This window comes from Haliotis rufescens, unplaced genomic scaffold (assembly GCF_023055435.1).
Source record: "Haliotis rufescens isolate VD_foot unplaced genomic scaffold, xgHalRufe1.0.p SCAF_3, whole genome shotgun sequence".
In the NCBI taxonomy this organism is placed as follows: Eukaryota; Metazoa; Mollusca; class Gastropoda; order Lepetellida; family Haliotidae; genus Haliotis; species Haliotis rufescens.
This window is the reverse complement of record NW_025964001.1, coordinates 20982551-20997474: the sequence shown is the minus strand read 5'-3', so window position 1 is coordinate 20997474 and position 14924 is coordinate 20982551. Positions and strand designations below refer to the sequence as shown.

The window sequence follows — 14924 nt, the reverse complement described above, 5'->3', positions numbered from 1 at the left end:
TATATCATGATACCTACATATTCTCCCCAATACTCGATTTCCCAGGGTATTAATCGCAGTTCTATTATGATACACGTATATGCTCTCCATGATCGATTTTCCAGGGAGTTTAATCCAATTATATTATGATACATATATATGCTCCCCTATACTTGATTTTTCAGGGTTTTAATATCAGTTCTATTATGACAAATATATATGCTCCCCCACATTCGACTTTCCAGGGTACTAAATATCAGTTCGATTAAGATACATAAATATCATAATAAAATGGAGCTATGCTAATATCTGTAAATGTGTTGGATTTGTGACCTTTGGAAACTGGGCAGACTTGAGAAAAGAGTGTGTAGGTATGGTTTTACCTCGCAATATCACGGCGAGGAAACCAGAAACGGGCTTCACACATATGGGGAATCGAACCAGGGCCTACGGCGTGACGAGCGAACGAATTAACCACTAGGCTACCCCAAGGCCCCCAGACATGAGGAAAGTGCAGTTGTCATGTCCGCGAATGAAATCCTGAATATCAGACACACAATGCCTTACACACACAGAAGTGGATGTAATACCAACGACCAGTATCCACATATCATATATCTCATTTTATTACTTGCCCGTGAAGACATCATCCGTTTAATAAACATACAGCTTTATTACACATTGTGTAATACCAAAACGCGTGCTTATGTACTCTCGGAACACGTTTCACGAACAAATATTGAAAGCTCTCAACATCCCTTGGCGTATTCAACGACATTGTGTGTGGAGATGATAGATCACTGGGAGGAGCTTATGCACACTCGATGACCCCAGCAACCTTGTTGCTAGGCTGACGTCACATGGCATTGTTTCGCCGATGGATCTTGCAACAAAATTCATATAGAATACTAAACGAGCTCCCGTGTAATACCAATTTTATGAAACGAGTGAATAGTTCTGGTATCTGACGAGCGAAAGGCCATTTATAACGTTTTTAGAATTATACTGTTGAGTGTGAATAGGCTGACACCTTCACGATCCATGGCATATTCCAACTGAGTTTAACACAGTAATACTTCAAATACGTCAAAAGTTGAAACGTATGAATTTAATACCATCCAACGGTCCACCTTTAGAATTCAGGCGTCCGTTCCACAAAATTATCGTAGCGTTAAGTTTATCGCAACTCATATACTTTAACTTAGACCAACGACTGTCGTCGCGCTACCGTACGATCGCTTTGTGGAACGGGGCCTTGCGCCTCAAAGTTTACAATCACGTCACAATACCCGATGACGTAATTTGTGGAATTTGTTGCAAGATCCATCGGCGAAACAGTGTCATGTGACGTCAGCCTAGCAACAAGGTTGCTGGGGTCATCGAGTGTGCATAAGCTCCTCTCAGTGATCTATCATCTCCACATGCACTGTTGTTGAATAAGCCAAGGGATGTTGAGAGCTTTCAATATTTGTTCGTGAAACGTGTTCCGAGAGTACATAAGCACGCGTTTTGGTATTACACAACGTGTAATACCGCTGTATGTTTATTAAACGGGTGATCTCTTCACAGATCAGATCACCGATATAAACAAGAAAGAGACAGGATGAAAGCACCTGTCCTTGCCCAACACCCTGCTCAGGAAAGGTATGTGAGATTTCACCTCTGTAGGTGACATGTGCACAACTATTGCTGTAACTCTGAGAGTGAAGATGCCACATCTTCCTCTAATGCCCAAGTCATACAGTTTTACAAATAGGCCAGCATGACAAATACGATTAAAGGCCTTTTCATTGTCAATAAAGGCTGCATTGACAGGTGATTTCCTAGATAAATAATGAAAGTTATGTGAGTATGTAATGTAAAAACAGACATTACAGCACCACGGTCTTTTCGAAATCCCAAATTGTAAAGGGTCTGGAAAGGTTGGACAATGTATCGTACACCATTCTTCCAATCGTTGTAGAATTAACTTGTTCCCAGACATGATGTTAAAGTAATGACCCTGTAATTCTAAGGATCTGACTTATCATTTTCACCTTTATAAATAGTAAATAAACTTCGCGAGAAGATTACTGCTTCCAAACAACATATTTCACTGCACATGTATCTGGACCTGTACCACACTAACTCAAACTGTGTATTTGTAAAAACACTTTTCTAGGATATATGTTTTTGTATAGTTCTTCATCTATATCATTTTCATCCTCCTCCTGATTGTCCTTGATTCCTTGAAGCCTGTCGCATATGTAACGTTTAAAATTATCGTAAAAACTATCAGTGAGTGAGTGAATATTGTTTTACGCCGCTTTTCATGGCGGGAGACACCAGAAATAGGCTTCACACATTGTACCCATGTCAGGAATCGAACCCGGGTCTTCGGCGTGACGAGCGAACGCCTTAACCACAAGGCTACCCGACCGCCCCTTAAAACTAGTAAGTGGAGTAGTAAGGCTGAGATGGTTCAGTGTAGGAGTCTCCCCATAGTCTGCATATGCCAGAAGTAGATGATACTGTTTGATCACGATAACTAACCTTAGTTACTGATTGATTTTAATGTTTTTGTTTCCTCACAGTTTTATAAAAAAAAAGTACAAATGTCTGCTTCACAGTACTGTGCTAACGCATTCTGCACCTCTTTACTATATCTCATTTTAGCGACTATGTGTAAGCGCCTTAACTGGCTTTTAGTAATTGTATTTTATAATCTACTTTTTGTGTTAATAGTGAAAATGTACAGATTGTTTGATGTTGCTCAGTAAATAAATACCGTACACTATGGGCCAGTTTGCCCAGGTCTTGCCCCTTTTAATATTCCACCAACACACTACACATATCAATGCACGTTACCGTTGCATTCTTAATATGCCGCTTGTTTTCCTCCCTCCTAAATTTAGACGCAGCGGTTTAATGGAGATATAACACCTGTATTCCAACATTCACAGTTAAAAAAGATAATCAGTTATAAATAACCATTGTCTGTTGTGCGGGAATAAATCATGTTTGTCCCATTGTTGTTGAACTAAACCTCGGTGGCCCGACCGTGTTTATGCCTCAGTGATGTCTCGGCACCTATACATCACACGAAACACCTCCAGTATATATTAATCGCCTTTAAATGTGCGTGTATGTGCCACGCTTTAGCATGGCGCTTGTCAGGTAGCGGTTGAGAGGGCACAAACAATAGAGAATTATTTTAATAAAAACCTACTAAATGCTTGCTTTATACTTTTATTTCCTACTATTCCTTTTCATATAGTCGTCGTTATAGTTCACGCTGTCAACGTACATAATCCAATTGTCAAGCGCCGTGAATGAATATGATTTTTCAAACTTGTAAGATTCTCATAAAGAGGATACCGCCAAGATCGCTTTGTGAAAAGGGTTCCCGTCTTTCATGAAAGACGCTCGTTTGTCACGACTGCACATTCTTATTTGTTTGACCATTAGACATTTCCCCCATACTTATCATGGAATAGATTCACCGTTTATCAAAATGGGAACTTTTTGCATATTCATATTATCATTCTGGAAAAATAATAATAAATAGGTAAGCCTCATACTGCAGCATACAAAACCTATTTCTTTTCGAAGAATATTCGTGGTTGCATTCATGTATGTGTGTGTGTGTGTGTGTGTGTGTGTGTGTGTGTGTGTGGAAGGGTGACAACAACCCTCTTTTAACGTCGTTTGGTATGACGCGGCCGGGTATCGAAACACAGACCTTCCGCTCTCCGGGCAGACGCGTTATCCACGGAGACGGTCTGTTTTCGAAGATATCCACCTAGCAGGTTAAGCACTCAAGGTTCACATACTGTTCAATTCAGTCACGCATTCGCATAAGGAACCGACCATTTGATTTGATGGAGTTTTATCGAAAAATATAAATTGTGGTAGAAAGTTCTTAAAAACATAATTATGCCTCAGACTGTTGAAAATAACAGAAATTGTCTGCCACGAAAAATATTCATGTAATTTGTTTCCTTTAAAAAAATATTTAGGCTCATAGTTTAATTTATTTTTTTAAATATCTGGTTTTGCAGCTATAGCTGAAAAAAGATCTCGTCTCCATACAAAATGACAGGGCCCCATCCCACCAATAATATCAAATGGTCGGTCGATCGTGTATTGTGGCGGAAGCTTCTACGCTCTGTGCACTGAATGTGAATGTGAGTTACATAAATGATAGATAAGTTCACCTTATTTCACGGATCGTCACAAGGGTACCTTTGGTACATCAACACATATAATTATCTTGTTCTAGTAACAGCTACAAGAATGTGTAAACAACTATGTCATCAGCTTCCTTTAGAAATAACATTCGAGGGTTGATTGATAATTTCTAAGCCTCACATAGATGGAATTGCGTGATAGTGAACACTGTGGACAATACATGATGGCATCCACAAAAAGATTCAGTCAGTTGAGCAAATGTCTTCGCTGTGGTAAGTCAGTAAGATATGCAAGCTTTGGTGACTTGGGAAATGAGTGAGTGAATATGGTTTTACACTTTTTGAAATACTCTAGCAACACCATAAAGGGGCCTCATAGATTGTACGCATATGGGGAATCGAACGAGCGAACGCTTTTATCACAAAGCTACCCAGCCGCCCCAGACTTGAGGAACGTGCAGTGATCAGGTCAGGGAACCAAATCCTGAATATCAGACATCATATGTTACTGCTTGCACACACGCGGGGTGGCTGTAATACCAACGACCAGTATCCGCCGCATATCATATATCTATAGATGCATGGAAAGCTGTCAATATAGTTGAGGGAAAATAGTTCTGTGCATCAATGACTATCATGGGAATTAATAAATAAATGAAAACATAGAATGGTTTTGGAAGAGCATTATTTTGAGGTGCAAGAAGCATGAATCACGACAGTGTCAACACAGGTCCTCTGTAAACGTCATCTCAGGTGGCATGTGGCGTGAAGTCTCAGAAACCATATTTATTTCGCTTGTTTACATCCACATTTACATGTGTGACGTCAGACGGTGAGTGCACGAGGAATGACGTAATACATTGTGCACCTCGGCATGCAGTTATCATATACTATACACGGCGGAACAAGCCGATTAAACTCCGAATGTTTTACAAATTGCAGCGCCATCTGGCGTTCTTTATTGTCAACGTCCTTTCGTGCTCACTGACGTTCTTTATTGAAAACGTCCTTTCGTGCTCACTTTCGTACAAGTTGTTCTTTCTTTTCTTATGACGTCTTTTCGTAACATTTGACTACTAATATTGTATTTTGATCTTTAGTAGTAACATTAAGTTCCTTATTCGTAATATTTGGCCTTAATTACGTACTTTTGTCCTTTTTTTTTAACTTTGTATTTTTTGACCGAATGGCCGCCCATACACACGAGCAACGTAAAGTCTGTAAAGTCTGTAAAGCCATGTGAAGTCCATGGGTCTGAAGGAACGGGAGGACGCGAGAACAGATAACTTTGTCACAGAACGTTACACTTACATGTAAATTGCCATCCATGACCATTGGAGGTATGCGATGTGCAGTGATTTGGGGGTCTGACCCCGTGTGGACTATTTACAGGCCGCCTTAATATATATCTATTTGAATATTAATGACTGTTGTGATGTTAGGCGTTAATTAAACACATGTATTTGACACATACACCCATCACATCCTTGATCAGAGGTCTCAGTATGCAAGGTGACCCGTGAAGATCCGGGTTAGAATAGGTCTTCAGCAACAAATCTTTGCAGTAAAAGGCGACTAGGCTTGTTGTGAGCGGCGACTTACGGGATCGGGTGGTCAGGCTCGCTGACTTGGTTGATGCATGTCATCGTATCCCAATTGCGTGGATCGATGCTCATGATATCAGTCACTGGTCCAGACTCGATTATTTACAGACCGCCGTCATGTAGCCGGAATATTGGTGAGTGCGGCGTTAAACAACAAACAAACGGACAAACACTACAAGGTACTGCGGATCGTCCCGTTAGAAAACTCTGTTACTGTGCTCTGTGGGAATTACAGCTCACTTCTACAGCGCCAAATGACTCTTAGTCCTAAAAAAAAAAAAAATTTAATCCACATAACGTCTTTCTTATTCACTCACCTCCAAATACGTAGTTATACTTTATTTAATTGAAAGTGAACTTTGAATAAGGATCCCAGATCGAAAACAAAAACCGGCAGTGATTTCGTGGTGGCCGCCATCTTGTTTTCCAAAACACATACAGTGCCGATTTTTTTATTCATATATAGTACGGAACTAGGCGAAACGAAAGAAGAAGATGAATCAGACATGATCATCATCATCAAAAAAAGTCTAAAATACAACCTCAACACATGTTTGAGCCGGATAAAATAACTACAACTGTTCATCAGTTCTATTATTAAGGACAACTAAGGACAAATGAACAAAACCGCCATCACCACGACAACGTGACTAAACCTTGGATGGGAATGAGTTAATCAAACCCGAGGTATGTCTCTGAAATTGCGTAATGTGTACGAAAGTCAGACGTTATTCCATGAAGCTCGTATGGTCCTTTGGGTCATTTAAAAAGTGTGACTGTTGAGTGCAGGAAAATTAATACAGTAAGTGTATTCAGTGTGAGGGTCTCTCCACGCGACACGCATGCGACCGGTATCTTCATAATCCAGACAATATGATTTCTAGGGGTGGTGTGTGTGTGTGTGTGTGTGTGTGTGTGTGTGTGTGTGTGTGTGTGTGTGTGTGTGTGTGTGTGTGTGTGTGTGTGTGTGTGTTTGGAGGGGGTGGGGGTGGGGGTGGGGGTGGGGGGTTGTAAAAAAAACAACCAAAACACACACACAGCTCATAATGTTGTGTAAATAAAATAAACTCAGCCTCCATCTGCATGAAAAGATATAAAACTCCGCCTCAATAAAAAGACTCGACAGCAATATGGCCATCCTCATCAATACAGGGCTGTTGTAAGGGCCTGCTCTAGCTATTCGATTGCTGGATCATTCGAAAGACGCGTCGTTTTTCCGAAAGTTGTGAAGAGGAGAGGCGATGCCAGAAAAGATTGCTAAAAATTTGCTATAATACGAGGCAAAACCTAAGAAATGGCGCATGTCAAGGACATTTTTAAGGGTGGGATCTGTGTGACTGAATCTATTGTTGAAGGATTGACATGGATGCCATCTTGGCTGAAGATATGCCCTCAGTAGTTTGCTTGTTTTGTTACGAATTTACATTTGCTTGGTTTAAGCGTGAGTCCTGCTTCTTTGACCGCCTTGAGGTGATGCAAATGTTATGAAAACGTTTTAGAAAATATTATATTAATATATAAGGCCAGTTCGTTTCTTTTAGTGCCTGAAATGGCTTGTTGAAATGCCTGAGGAGCATTTTTGAGGCCGAAAGGGAGGCGATTCCGTTCAAAAACACCATAGTGAATGCCGTCTTGTGTATATAAACAACGAGGAATTGATATGTTTTCAGAATTTTTCAAATTATAATGAATTTTTGCACCAACGTTGTGTGGAATAAGTTCTTTTAGAAATTGAGGGGCCATTTCGTTTTGAATTTTATAATTTTTGTTGTATGCGGCGTTCGTGTTATGTTTCCTAAACCGTTTTGTAGCGAAGATATCTGATTGATGTAAGCCCATATTTCGGTAAACCCGTAACTGTCCATGTTGCCTCTAGTTGGGCGTGATAGCTTTTTTTATGTGGAATTTTTTTAGATGATATGAATAAAAGGAATGCAAAACACCCATAGAGCTCATGTCCAGCATCTAAAATTGACACATACATTCTTTGATCTTCTCCATGGCACGCGACGCGCATGCGACTGATGTCTTCATCACTCCAGTTCGTGCGTGCGTTCGTGTGCGTGCATGTGCGTGCCAGCGCGCCTCTGTGTCTGTGTCTGTGTGTGTGTGTGTGTGTGTGAGAGAGAGAGAGAGAGAGAGAGAGAATCATATGGCAGTCAGTTATAAGTTTCATCAAAGTTATCCCAGGCGTGTCCAAGTGGCTCAGTTATAACGTGTGGATTTGTCAAATACGTCGTTATGATAAGTAGTCACTTACACATGTCCTTTTTAGCCATTTAGTGGTATTCATTGCATAGGTAGCCCCACCAACCCCACCCCAGTTAATTAGTCATTGGCAACATATGCTTGTGGTAGAAGGCGATGAAATCAGGCTCAGTGACTTGGTTGACAAGAGTGGTACCGTACGCCGACGACGTGGATCGTTGCTTGTAATATCAATCACACAAACATTCTAACATCATAATTAAGAGTTGAATGGTCTGTTTCTCTGTTGCCTTGTGTTTATTTTTGTCAAACCACGCAAATGCCAAATTCTATGCTAGATAATATTATAATCAAATATCGCGACGTTGGAAGCAATGCGATTCCCTGCACTCTTTATTTGTCCATGTTTACAGTAAGCATTGCAAAGATTGGATGTGACGTCATTCAATTGTTATCTGTGACGTCACAGACTAACTCTTGCATCCTGCGAGTGCGGACGTAACAAGCCGCTGCTTACTTGAAGAATAAAAAAGAAAGGCTATAAAATATAGAATGTATTCTGTGGAAAGTTCAGGTAAGAACTTTAGCATTTCCAGAAATACAAAACAAGAATAGAAATATCGTGTTTGCAAATGTATCTGTATTTTAAATATATTTTGTACATTCATTAATGGTGTCGATGAAATGCGCTTGTATTGTTTTGGCAACTATATGGAAGTTACAAGTCGTTTCGGTTTGTAAATATTAACATATTTTTTCTTTCTCGATAAACCTTCTGCCTACAATAGCTGTCGATTATTTTCCCCATCACAGTGGAAAAGGTTAGCAATAATGTGACGCCCTTCGATTGTTGTTTATGACGTCACATACATCCATAGGAATTACTTTCCCGATAGCGCGCTTTAGTCTTTAGGGAATTGTGTTTAATTACGAACATTTGACAGTGGGACAACAGAACAAGAAAGCGCAGGTCTTGCAGGCAAGCGTGGAGAATAATTAGTCTAATTCATATTCAAAGTACGTTTCCTAACGTGTCACATTCATCTCACGAAGGATTAGCGTACGTACTTAGAGAATGTTACTGGAGTTTGATATGAGAGTAGTTTTCCCTTGATTTTGATTAATGATTAGAGTAACCTCCCCTATCCAGGCAAATCGAAAACGTGTGGCTGGAACTGCATATCACAGCGTATAGCGGGCGTAAATTTCCTTTTGTATTGGTTTACGGGTACCGAATCGGTGTGAAGATGATTATTTTTCACGAACATCATGTTACTTCGGGTTAAGGTTGAGGTACAAGACTAGTATTGTTACCTATTATACAAATGAACATAAAGAACATGATAGCGATTTCAGTGAATTCGTACATCAACGTGTACATCAGTGTTCAACACATGTGATAAAAGCAGTGGCGTCCTACTTGTTCAACAAATTAAGAAAAGATTAACGGATTGGGTATCGCTTACCGATCTATAGACAGCAGAAAAAGTATCCTTGACTTGCAATATTGTAATCATATCTTCTTTTTTTTTAATGGTTTTAAAGAGGACAATGCGCCTGGCTCTGGTACCATTGAATCACCATTTCGAGAGGGTGCGAACCACCTTCTGGTAGGCCGGATGCCGTTCCCTGGTATTCCGGGTGCCACAGTGCAGAACGCTTATTTGCTACGCGGATGTTAATATTTCAATGTTGAAATATTTGTTTCGACCTTTGTTATAGCAAAAAGTGACAAATCAAACAAATATTTAGCCCTATGCTTATAAGCACACATGGTCATGCATTCTATGTTTACATTCACGAAGAGTGATTTTATTTATTGATAGACACGCCACCTGCCGACAGGAATCGACCATTCCTATACCCATCTCCCAGTTGGCCAGTGTCAGGTATTGGTCTCCTTAATCCTTCGGGGACTGTGAACGAGCCACAGTCCGACCCACTATCCGGAGTGGACCTTCTTCTACAAGCTGCAGAAGTTATAGAGTCCGAGTCAACGCCGGTCTTTGACAAACCCACGTCTGGAATAAATCTTCTGCTTGAAGCTTCTGAGCAGATAGAATCGTGTACGTCCAGCAGACACACCTCCAGTTCCCAGACACCTGCCAGGTCCCTCGCCCAGAGTGATGCCGCTTCCTCAGCATCTGTTGATGCTCTCAACCCTGTGGACACTGCGATTACATGGCTGGAGAACCACATAGCAAGTATAGTCCGGGGTAAATATTATTTTCAAGTTTATTAATCATTCTTAAACAGTGGGAACGATATTCTTTATGCTGGTATGTAGAAGACATCACACATTGTCTTGATCTGTGTGACTCTCTTGATATATTTCTTGGGGATTCGGGTGAACAAGTGATCTGAGACGCTGCAGAGTCGGGTCCGTTTTCGTACAAGGTCCTCTGATCGTGGGTTCGATTCTAACGTTTGCCATAATGTCATCCTTGGTTTGTCTGCACCATATTTGTGTTATAGCGGGTTATCCAAAGTCGAAAACACATACGGCCTGCTTACCTCTCACAGTAACGGAACTCTTACTATGCAACGTGGCATTTTGTGATACTTCTTATTTTAAGGAGAACTCTTTCTTTTTCAGAGACGCATACCAGATATGCCACGAACGATCACACATACGCTCATCCATTAACACCAAACATCTATGGTAAGGAGACATCTCCCCTTTTCGCCTGAATGTATAGACATAGATCATCAGAAAGCTTTCATTGCAAATATGATTCACGGGGTTTCTGGTTCATGTCACATATTCATACTGAAATGCACAATCAACTGCGTTTTGTGGGGAATATTTGACATCATGCTCCATTCTGTCTTACAGTCTATAATATAGCCCTAGCAAGTCTATAATGTTTGGCAAGTCTATATTACTGCAGTATCAATGAAGAGAGTCTCTTGGCTCCTTTTTATTATATTTTATTAAGATATTTTAATAACTTTTTTTCTGTAAGATATGTTCATTTCAGAGACTAGATATTAGTCTACTCCCGAACTCGCATTTGTGTTAGTGTAGGTTTACTGATATGGAAGTCCTGGGTGTATAGATTATGATTTGACATGAGCATGCCGTTATTTAAAGTATCAGTGTCGCCAACTATACCTATTTTCAGAGCATAGTTCGAGCACTGGCGCCTCACATTGGGAGCCGGCAGACCCAGTGGACGCAGCAATCTTGTGGCTAGAGAGGGAGATTGCCAACAGTGAAAGAGGTGAACACCCGAGTCAGTCTTCCAGTGCAACTGGGGACGTTTTTCAAACACCAAATATTTATAGCATATTTGCAAGCTTTTAGAAATGAGATATGTTCACTGGCCGAAAGATACCTAAAACATTTAGGCAGAAGGCTTTGGGCGAGTGGTTGATAATGTCCCTTACTTTTATGTTGAAGTTCCCATTAAATGTTTGCAGAAGTGGGCTTCACGCATTGTACACGTGTGGTTTGCAGAGGTTTTTGTTTTGTTTGTTTGTTGTTTAACGCCGCACTCAGCAATATTCCAGCTGTATGACGGCGGTCTGTAAATAATCGAGTCTGGATCAGACAATCCAGTGATTGATATCTGAGCATCGATCCACGCAATTGGGATACAATGACATGAATCAACCAAATCAGCGAGCCTGACCACCCGATCCCGTTAGTCGCCTTTCACGACAAGCATGGGTTACTTAAGACCTATTCTCACCCCGATTTTCATGGGTCTTGCAGAAGTAATGTAGCTAAAAAGAAAACTTTATATGAACTTTCCTACACGAAAAACAAATGAACTTTTTATTGTGTTTTTTTTTCACTTTCTACCTACATTGCAGAAGTAATGTTGGTAGAAAGTAAAGGTAAATAACATTACATAGTTATTTTCTTTTTTTTCGTGTTGAAAAGTTCATATAAAAGTAGTGTGGGTAACAAGTGCTAATTTAGTCAATAATGCTTGATTGTTTAAATAACAAGTGTTAATATATATGGTACAGATAAACAATGATAGTTGAAACAAAAAAAGTCGTCAATCAGTGCACGCCAATATTTACAAAATACCTGTTAATTATTTCATTTAGTGATGAAAGTGATGAAAGACCATAACCTGAAAAGGTTGACATTGTCACTACTGGCCGCGTAACTCGATGATCTAAACATGTTAAACCATCTATCTTCTATTCATCGCACAAAGACATCAGGCATCTACTGATATTCAAAAAGATATTTCTGAAACAGAAATAAAAGTACGAACAAAGCTGGTTTGTTGCAAGACGCAGTAGTTTAAGAACATAAATTTTTAACTGCACATAAAGTTATCAATGAATCTAAATATAACTGTCGACAGACGCAGAAACCCATTCATCCTGGGATAAGACGGAGTCACCCTCTACAGACGGCCCTTACTCTGCACAGAGTGACACGTCGTCCTTTCGTCCTGTGAGATCTCACCGGAGGAAGATTAACGGATCAAAAATCACAAAAGTGTCAACAGCATCTGGCTGCACTTGCCTCGGGCAGCAAAAGAAGACTGCCTCGAAGACCACCAAATCACGGGTACTGAAGCGACGCAGTAATGACAGAGACAGTCTGGCGGTATGCTGTGCAAAGAAATCAAAGGAGAATAAGGTTATTTACATATTTAAAGTTGATAAAGACAAACTGTTTAGGTATACCACTTGTAAATGGCAAACAAGGATTTATCTTGATGAATGACTTGCACAAGTCAAGTTCGGTGATTAATATTCTTTCTTTTTATTACATGTATGTCAATGCCCGACACACCCATCAACTTCCGACAGCTTATTCATATGTTTTTTCAAAATTACTTATAATAACAAATTTGCCCCCCTTTTTAGCCCAGTTGACAGACGCGCCGCAAAGCTTCTATACCGAAACGTCGCATTCATTGTAATAAAGAAGTTGTATATCTATAGAACTATCTCCCATGTTCATCACACCAACTTCCAAATGCCACTTAAAGAAGTTAGTAGTATAGATGTTTATCTTTATGTATGAAACGTGTTTCGTGATTGTCTTCATTTTTTATTGTTTTGACAGTTTAAGAAGGCAGATAATTTAAGAACAAGCAACAAATGCAAGAATAGCCACGGAAACACATCTGCTAGATCTAAAGTACAGGTTCCCTCTCAAATCTCTCAGAAAACAAAAGCGAGTTGGACTTCCGTCCAGACAACGCCATCCAAAAACACATCTACCCAAAAACCGGGGACTTCCGGTCAGGTCTCTTCTCGCCAACCTCTCTCTGGAAGGTCATCCACCACGCTGTCCCCCATCTCACGGAAGAGACCGGTGCAGATTGTGATACCGACCAGGAGGGTCCACCAGCCACCAGCTCTGCCTACATCAGCCAAGAGACACTGCCCCATGTCCCTAGCACCAGGGGGAACAGCTGCTCTAGGCAGCCCCGACACAGAGGCGAGGCCTCTCGCCAGACACCACAACCGCCTTACAATCAATGGCGTCAGGAGGAGGAGACTCGGGCAACTAGATGGTCAGTAGTCAAACATCAGTTTCCTATATTTCGCACAAAAAAAGGAAAAAAAGTTCTGTCAGTGTTTGAGTTTCCGATCTTTACATTTACATATGGAAGTCCACATGCTACATCTCGTTCTAGAGTACAACAGATATGGTGGATTAAAAAAAGGCATGGGCGATGGGGTTAATGTTTTTTTGTGATGTGGCCGGAATTGTGCTAATTGCAACACAAAACCCTACACACTCACTCATTTTATAGGACACAGGGCTTCATTGGTGTTTGAACCCTGGAGGGCCTGTGTTAGAATAGGTCCCCACAGCCCTCTCCGCCTTGTTGAATTGCATTTACTTTCACATTCAGTGAAGAAGTTGCCGGGATTTTGTTTCAATCCAAAGTCATCCACATTTGTAATGAATCGAGGGTCATAGAAAGCTCTTCATTTGTTCGGTAGGAGTTTTTGGTTTTCCTGTTCATGTATTTTTAGTAAGGTCGAATTTACTGTAATTGGATTTTGGATTTGTCCATTGTAACATTTAAATGTGTTGTTTAAAATGTTATCTCGTTATCATGAAAGCTGACATGTTTGTTTTAGACATGTGCCGTTATTTTTTCAGAGTCCAAGAGTTATTCCTCTAGGCCTAGCACCAGTGGAACATCCTCCAGTCCCAGACCTGTCGGTTTTGTGATGCCATGGATCAGGTCAACCACTCTACACACTAATAGGTCAGTTGTATCAACATTCCCCATGACGTGTTGCTCATGCTATCATCCACTGGTTTGCCAGTCTGGAGGCCGCCATAGTATAGCTGGTATAATCCTGCAGCCATAAACAACCTTCTCTCACTCTTTCAGTCACATGTAATGCAAGTAGTTAGAGTTATCAAATTGTAGCTCCCTAACATGTCATTCTTGATATGACAATATTTCAAGAAAATGATTGTACAGAAGGAATGCTGAAACATTTTGAAATACGTATCATTTAATATAGAAATTAAATTAAACTTTGACAATATTATTTTACGATATTTCATATTTTATTTCAGATGTTCAAGATGATTTTTGAAGGAGAATTCAGAAGAGTTAATTTTGTGATGATGTTGATGCAATTGTACATAAATTGTATATTTTATCATGTATATACTAATGAAATATGTGCTATAAAACATGAAAACGTAGACCTTTTCTGTTGTTTATAATAAAAGGTGTATTACCTATACAGTTGTTTAATATTTAAATTGAAGACTGTTTATAACCATGGACTGAATATGTAACAATTCCGAGCGATGAACTCTTTCATTTTGGACCAATTGATCTCTCTGTTAAATAAACACCTGCCGGGCTTCATGGTGACAGGAAGGACGCCAGTTTATAGAACCATGTCTCGGTACACCTTCACACATTGTCTGCCTGGACATATATTACCTCTCTGATTAGAGGGAGTCGGAGTTAAGGAGACAGGGATGTCATTTAAATAGCAGTGTCTG

The 14924-nt window shown here is 40.2% G+C and overlaps 1 protein-coding gene across 1 annotated transcript; it reads left to right on the top strand.

The window, feature by feature from the left end:
* The first annotated feature begins 8424 nt into the window (after positions 1-8424).
* On the top strand, positions 8425-14615 carry LOC124137093. Its single transcript, XM_046503247.2, has 8 exons — positions 8425-8534; positions 9787-10176; positions 10557-10622; positions 11086-11184; positions 12289-12569; positions 13002-13455; positions 14055-14163; positions 14484-14615. Exons 1-8 carry the CDS (start codon positions 8513-8515, stop codon positions 14494-14496), a joined length of 1434 nt encoding a protein of 477 aa, XP_046359203.2. The 5' UTR covers positions 8425-8512; the 3' UTR covers positions 14497-14615.
* The last annotated feature ends 309 nt before the right edge of the window (positions 14616-14924 follow it).